Raw genomic sequence first — 8,307 nt, 5'->3', positions numbered from 1 at the left:
GAAACCAATCAATGGTACCCAGAAGCCAAGTCACCAAATGAGTGAAGTTGAAGAAAAGCATAAAAGGGGGCAGCAAGAAAGATCATCATAAATCTAGCCTTCAACACCTGTCTAGATTTTGCCAGCCATAAATATTTCCCACTTATTCACCCTCTAACTTTTAAAGACTAATTTGGACACCTTCCTGTGGGAGTAGAGTAACATCTGGAATTACTGGGTGTTTTTTCTCTCTGTATATAGAAACCAAGGTAACATTTGTTATATCAATAAATTCAGACTTTTGTTGAACTGATGTTTTCATATTTCATGTCCATTTAAGGGTTAATTGGGCTTTAAATGATCCCTTAGCACCATCTGGTAGACAGTGGTGCTAAAATTCATTCTTTCTTCAAGTGTCATCTGCATATTCCTATTCACAGGGTAGACCGAAAAGTATCTCATTAATGAGCAGCAGGACGGGAGTCCTACTGCATAAGGACTGAAGTACCACCCTACCAAATGGAATGTCTAATCCCTAACACTGGGTTTAAAGCACAGTGTTTTATAAATATGTACACCAAGTTCTTTATAACAAACATTTACATCTCAGACATTAGAATAGGCTTACAGCATGCTTGGGGAGGTAGGGTGACCTTAGCATGGCACAGGAGTTTTTTTCCCCCATTTATCAGCTAAGTCACCTAGCTAGTCTGAACTTACTATTATCCATACATGAAATAGAGGTTGGGAAATTTATTAAATTCTTGACTTCTGTCTAGATAGTAGCCAGAGATATACTCTAGGTACTAAACTATGATTTAGATTCCTCTTTGTGACTATGAGATCAAGGAAGGGAACTGGCCAATTTATCATTCATTTGATGTGGATGTCAGGCACTAGCTTAGGGTAGGAACCTAGGGCGAGGGTAAAGCAGAATCATCATCTTTGCGGACTCCAATGGAAGGGTGCTTGGTCATTAGTGTATGTAATTCATTCACCCAGTGGGCTGAAGTTATGGCTACCTTGAAAGCAGTTTTGAAACCAAATGGGACAGTAAGTATAGATGTAGAGGTTCAAACAGAGTTCATGAGCCGAGCTGGATTTAACTGAGATCTGACAGAACCGATTCCTTCACTTTTAGCCTTGGCAAGTTTTTTTCATAATTTTTTACTATGTTCAGTGCAAAGACAGACACGTGCACATGGCATACTGAAAAAAATGCTGTCTCAACTTCTTTTTTTTTAGGATACAAACAGGCCTGAAGCTTTCAAAAGGAATAAGTATTCCACAGTTACTTGTACTAATGCTAGTGGAGAAAGTCCAGGTTGGTTATGTATTTACTTCACAAATCTAGTCCACTTGACTTCATTACACTGTCTAGTTAATTGTTTTCTTGCATCAAGTAATACCTGCTGCACTTCAAGAACAAGATTTTTCAAAGTCCATTAAAGTCCAATAACCTATGCTGTCAGGTACAGCAATGCTGAATCAGGATAGTAAGTCTTGCTTTCTTTTGGGAATGACAAACCTTGAAGTTCATACAGCCCTTGGGGAAAGGTCTCTGGTATATTTGATCATAATGGCCAAGGTGATGATGGTACATTTCAGTGTCAACATGTCTTAACATTTTTATCCTCTGAATAAGTGTAAAGGAGAAAGCATATAATAGACCTACTCCCAGTTCAAAAGAAAAGCATCTGATATGGACAAACTGTCTGTGCCTGCTCTAGAACAGGATTGGAGATGCTTGGTATCGTCTCATGGCAAACAGATCTATTTCCAAAAACTTCTACAGGTAGATGTTAAAGTCTTTAACTATTGTCTTTATTAGAAACGTATCAGTTTTCACTTAGGTGATCAGTAAGCCAGTCCTGGACAACCTTTTTGGCAGGTGTGCCATAAGGTAAGCCCCAACCAACCCTCAAGTGCTGCTCTGGTCCCCATCCCTGGAGGCATACCTAATGTGAGAGACAGGTAAGCAGGCAGAGAGGTGAGTGTGAGTGAGAGTGTTGGCGGGGGGCAGGCCTCTGGCCACAGAGCAGAGGCAGGACTGCTCCAAGAAACAAACAATCACAGCAAAGAGCAAGGTTAACCCTTCCCTACTCCTTTAACCATTGTACTAGTGAGGATCCAAAGCTCTGAATTCAGTGGTGGCTTCAGGAGCAGGGAAAGATTAATCTGGCTTTTGGTGGTGATACCTGAAGCCATCCCTTGCAGCAGCATCTCATACCTGCCTGTTCCACTTGGTTGGATGTTTGAGCCCCCACCCCTCCATTCCAGAACCCCTGAGTGCAAGTGTTATCAGGTATGCCTCTGAGTACTGCTTTGATTCCTGCTCCCAAGGTTTACACCTCAGTGCCAGGTTCTTCTGCCTTCAGATTACCCATGAAACTGCAGACTGAACTCAGTCTAACCACTACCCAAGTATATTAACAAGAAAACATTTTTTCTAAATGTTGAGACTTTGCAAAGTGTATAGTATCTTGCTATATTAACTTACTGCTAATAAAATGATCAAGTAGATTTTTTTTTTTAAAAGGAACTTCATGTTTTCTTCTGTTGCCCCATGTGCATAGATGAAGCTCCCAGTAAAAAAATCCATGAACCCATGTCCTTGTCCTCCTTCAAATCCCTCTTGATATTGCTTCATTGTTTCCATCTGCTCCTGTATGCCTGTACCTGGTTGTTTTCTTATCCTACAACCTTAAGGTTAAGGTCTCTGAGGAAGCACAATATATCTTTGCTTCGTTTAGATTCACCTCTGAAAGGTGTATAAGTCCATGACTAGACTTCCTAATAATATAAATCAAGGTCTAATTCAGATGAGTTGGTGGGCTGCAAGTGTTTAAATAGGAGGTGAGGGGTTTGGGTTGTAGCCATGTTGGTCTAAGGACATAAGCAGACAAGGTTCCTTGGGTGAATTTGATATCTTTTATTAGACCAACCCAACTGGTTGGAGAATAGTTATTAAGCAAGCTTTCGGGTTCAAAAACCCTTTGTCAGGCTAAGCTTCCTGAACTCGAAAGCTTTTTGAACCCGAAAGCTTGCTTAATAACTATTCTCCAACCAGTTGGGTTGGTCTAATAAAAGATATCAAATTCACCCAAGGAACCTTGTCTGCCTAAATAGAGGTGATAATTTTAACTCTTTCATTACTGAAACTGATAGAGCAGTACATTTTTCTACCAGGAGAACAAACTTGAGAGAGTTCTCCCAAATTATTTGAATGTGTACACAGCCTGTAGGGGTTTAGGTTGTAGCCGTGTTGGTTTAAGGATATAGGCAGACAAGGTTCCTTGGGTGAATTTGATATGTTTTATTAGACCAACCCAAATGGTTGGAGAATAGTTATTAAGCAAGCTTTTGGGTTCAAAAACCAGCTTGCTTAATAATTATTCTCCAACCATTTGGGTTGGTCTAATAAAAGATATCAAATTCACCCAAGGAACCTTGTCTGCCTACACAGCCTGTTGCATTTGCAAAGGGAGTTAAAATGGTTTAATGATATAGGTGGAACTTTCCCATTAGTCAAGATGAGACCATATACATGTTGGTGTTATATAAATAAGTTATAGTCTTCTATTAGATGTAGACAAATGTATATTGCCCCATAAGGCTACTGGCAAACATTTAAAGCAGAGGAGATGCTCAGAACCTTAATGAATTAAAGACATAAAATCTTTGTATTTGTATAAAATGTTTGTATAAAGCCATCATTCAGGATGGAAGTGGTCTTACCATATTTACCTGAATACAAGAGGACTCTCCAATAATTAGGTTCTATATATAGAAAGTTTATACTTATAGTTTTCCATATATGGAAACTAATTTTTTTTAAGAGAATAGTCTTAAAATGTATCCCCCCTACTACAGCAGGTTATAGGCAATGAGTTGGTGAGGGGGGCAGTAAAGGTGCAGGCAGTAGGGGGCATGTGGTAGGGCAGGCAGTGTGAGGCAGTAATAGGGCAGGCAGCAAGGAACAGGCAGTGGGGGGGGTTGTGGCAGGGCAGGTGGTAGGGGGCAGTAGAGGGGGCAGACAGTGGGGGAAACAGGTGGTAGGGGCAGGCTTTGTAGAGGCAGTGAAAGCCCCCTGCCACCTGTCCCCCTCCCCAATATTTAGTCCCCAAAGTGCCTGTCCCCTGCAGCCTCAGGCCTCTGATCATCTTTCCATCATTTCCCCCTCTTCCCCTCTCCATGCCAGTTCTGCCCCCTGCAGCCTTGGGTCTCCACCACTGCTTCCTCCCATCTCTCACCATCCAAAGTCTCTAACCCCCTACCCCCACTTTACCTTTGGTCCAAGCCAGCCAGCTCTGTCCCTGCTGTAGCCTGAGGCACTGAGTACAGCTCCAAGCTAGCCCTGTAGCAATGGTGCAGAGGTGGCACTAACGTCACAAGGCTTGGCTGGAGTAGTTGCTCCCTACTGCAGCGAGGATGAAGCCTGCCAGCACAAGGTAAGGAGGAATGTGGCAGAGGAGGATTGAAAACCTAGAGAAACCACTACTATATTTCCTTTATCTTCAAAAATGTTACAAAATGTACTGTTATATATACCAACAAGAATAGAATATATGTATTATCATTTAATTGTAAGTTACATTCTCATAAGGAACTACTTACCATTTCTCCATCAAGGGGATCATAGAATCTCTCAATCAATTGAACAACAGTGCTCTTCCCACAGCCACTGCTGCCTACAAGAGCCAGGGTCTGTCCTTTTTCTACCTTAATATTCAAACCTTGAAGCACTTTGACTTCTGGACGAGTTGGATAGTTAAACATCACCTCTTTGCTTGTTACGTTGCCACCATATATTTCCTATAATTGAAATAGTAGCATCTGATCAATCTGTAGAAGTTGGACAGATTATAAAACAATATAAAAGGCTCTACACACAGAAAAGAGCTCCACTTTGCTGCTTTTCAACTGATAGCTGTCCCAGTGACTTAAATTTTGCATGGGTCTGGCCCTTTCTGTCATGTTAACAAATTGGTCAAAACTTCTGTTACATCTGCTTCACATAAATCTTACATAAACCCAGATTTTCTAAAATGAATAAAACATTTGAGGAAAGAGTGGATAATAATAGGTAAAAATCAAGAAGAACGAAGTTCAGACTGTCATTTTGGATTACTGCAATTTAATGGCCCAAAGATTAGTAAACAGATGGCATAGGTGGGGGCGGGGGAAATCAAAGTCATGACATTAATTATGGGAATAAGCAATGTTCTCTGTAACACAATGTTCAACTTACAGGCTTGAGTCCTCCCTCGCTGTAACCATCTATTAAGGGTACCCTTTCAAAGAGCATGAACATATGAGCTGCTGACATCTTGGCTTTGGCATAGTCTGGAGTAAATGAACTGCTTTGTCCTAGTGCCATTGCACCAAATACAATAGCTGAAAACACCCTATCAATACAAGCCAGGAGAGAGAAATAATAAGAATAATAAGTGTTTGGAAGCAGGGGCGTATGCATTTTTATTTTTAAATTAGAGCTGTTGAATACAGTTTTAACAAGTTTTGTATCAAGAATAATGTCCATTTTAATTAAATGAAAGAAGCTTCTGTTTAATACTCAGTATTTTCTCCATTTTTTTCCAGGAAAAAAAGAAAAGAGGAGCTAAAGCCATTCCTTGGACTCTAGCTGTCTATATCCACAGGAATAACAGCTGGATTCTAGTCCTTGTTCTAGCCCCGTCTCTCTACACAATGTGTGAAAAACCATATCACTTTTCTGTGATTCAAGATCCCCAGGCATGAGTCAAGTAATTATATTTGTGAAAGCCATCAAGATCTATGGATGAAACTAGTGGTTTGACACTTGGATTCATTTTGTTCTACCTCAAATTAGACCCACCTGACTCTTGATCATGGTTGTGCTAATGCTTATTTTGGCAAGGGTACAGCAACACTTTGTAATTGTTTTAAGTCTAGCCTCTGGAATCTTCTGATTACACAATCTCATGAACGTTTTTTAAAAGCAAATTTCTAGCCCCCTCTGACAGGCTGCATAAACCCCTATAGGCACCCTGAGAGAAAGCTTCCTGCAGAGTATTGTGTTCATGTGCTTCAATTAAGCTCCAGCTGTCCAGCTTATTTCCAATAGGGAGCTTTGCAAAGCAGCCAGAATATTTATTTACAATTTTCATCTGAATTTATGGACAGTGGACAATCCTGTTATTCTGACAGTGTCTGCTATTATGTGCTTATACAGCAGCTAATACAAATGAGGCTCCAGTCTCATTTGGGGCATCAGTCTGGTGGCAGAGTAGTTAAGGTGCCTTGCCTCTGGAGGCATGAATTCAAGTGGTGCTCTGGACTCATGCCAAAGCCTTCTATGAGCTATGCAAAGAAATCTGGTTATCAGGCGAGGGTGTCAAAGAGCTAGAAATGACGCTGGCCACATCATTCCCTTGTCTGCTGCTGGCTAAGCACATATTATGCCTTAACCACACAAATCCAATGGGCTATTAGGCTTAGTGGACCTCTCTCATTCCAGGTTGTTCCTAAGATACTCATACAGACAACCCCCACTTAGCCCTCTTAATTGGTCCCTGAAAAACTGAATGTTAAGTGAAACCAAAAGTATTTGACAACCCAAGATGGCAACTGCAATTGTTTTTAATGACCCAAGATGGCAACCACAAGCATCATAAAAAGACTCATTGAGCACCAAGTGAAATCAGGTATCAATTTAAAATTAGCATTACAGTGAAACAGCACTAAATGAAACAGTGTTAAGCAGGGGTTTCCTGTAGTCTTAAACAGCATGCACAGTATGATCATACTGCCTATCAGACAAGCCCATTACTTGGGCATAGTCTTAGACTGTGCTAATTGTAGGTCTGTATATCCTGGCTATGCAGACTTTTTCTGTACAACCTCTTTAAAATATCTATTCAAAGTGTTAAAAAGCCCATCCCAGCTCTTAAGTTCATATCTTGATTGCTACAATATTCTTTACCTGATCTTAATAAATAGAATCTTGCCCTACTCATATCCTTCCATCATTCTATTACAAAATTAACTCATTGCTTTGACCACTTCACCCAAGTCTGGAGCTTTTCACTGTTTTTTTCTTATTAACATATGCTACTATGCAGCATATCAAGTATATGTTATTGGTCATTGTTTTCAAGGCATTTTACACTCTACCAATCATCTGTCATTGACTGTCAAGAGACTGACTACTCGACATCCCATCACACCAGCCGTCATTGCTCACTTATTAGAGACATGGACAAAAGTACAGATTAGCTGCTTAAAAAGAGGGAGTAGAACTGCTGATTGGCAGAGTGCAGAAGCTGTTATATTGTAACTGGTATGTACTCAGGATATAATTTGGGTGCAAGAGAGCTAAGTAGCCATGACTTTGACCCTGCTACACTTCTACCACTACACTCATGCACCGGTAACAATTACAGTAACAGCTGCTGCACCATCCCAAGAACAGCTCCCCTGCCCCTTTTGGATTTACACCAAGTGTACATTAGTACCTACTTCATATTTGCAAGCCAGTATATACAGCAGCTAATACAATGCTCCCATGCTGCCCCTTACACCCAAGAATTCCCTGTAAGCATCCACAAGCCTACCTCATTGTTCTCTTTCAAATCCCTCCTCAACACTTTTCTTAGTTGTGAAGCCTATATAAGCTTGACATGGTCATGCTGCTTATGTGCAGAGAATACTAACACAAATCAATATAGCAGTGATTCCCAAGTAGAAGAATCTGGTGTACAAACACCTAGACCTCCACATGATTCGTAAGCTCAACCCAAAGATTTCAACTAGGAGTCTGCAGTGTTAAAGGCATTCTGACCTGTTCTTGTCTATGTCCTTTCCAAAAGATGAACTGCTGTATGATTTTTCCCAAACAAGAGAAAACTCAAAACTGGCATTTTCCAAGGGGTACCTTGAGCCTAATGAGCAATTTGGGACAGGGACCACCTTTGTTTTAAGTTCATGCAGCATCTAGCAATTGAGAATACTGGTCCCCAAGTCATGTTTCATGAGTTCAGAATATGCTGTCTGCCTACTCACAGAAGATAGGACAGGGACCGATAATAGGACAAATCAAACAGTAAGATAGGTCAAATTAAGCTAACACATCTTACTATTATTAATGCAGGATACTGTGGGCAAGGAAATTTAATTCAACTTTGAACCACTTAAACCTATTTCAGATAGATACTGGCTTAAGGATTCTGTGCTTATTATGGGTTGAGTATACTCTGAGGCCTGTTATGTTTCCCTATCATATGAAAAGCAGAGAGAAAAACTCAGGATGTGTTAGGTAATGATTTCTTCCTTCCTCCCTTGTTAGTC

The 8,307-nt window shown here is 40.5% G+C and overlaps 1 protein-coding gene across 1 annotated transcript in view; it reads right to left on the bottom strand.

The window, feature by feature from the left end:
* ABCB1 (ATP binding cassette subfamily B member 1) overlaps positions 1-8,307 on the bottom strand; it is a 69,541-nt gene that overhangs the window by 4,930 nt on the left and 56,304 nt on the right. The window contains 2 exon segments of the mRNA XM_025193704.1: positions 4,597-4,794; positions 5,231-5,431. Of these exon segments, the coding sequence (XP_025049489.1) occupies positions 4,597-4,794; positions 5,231-5,431 (399 nt within the window).

The sequence above is a fragment of the Alligator sinensis genome, unplaced genomic scaffold, assembly GCF_000455745.1.
Source record: "Alligator sinensis unplaced genomic scaffold, ASM45574v1 scaffold1588_1, whole genome shotgun sequence".
NCBI lineage: Eukaryota > Metazoa > Chordata > Crocodylia > Alligatoridae > Alligator > Alligator sinensis.
This window is presented reverse-complemented; position numbering and strand designations above follow the sequence as displayed.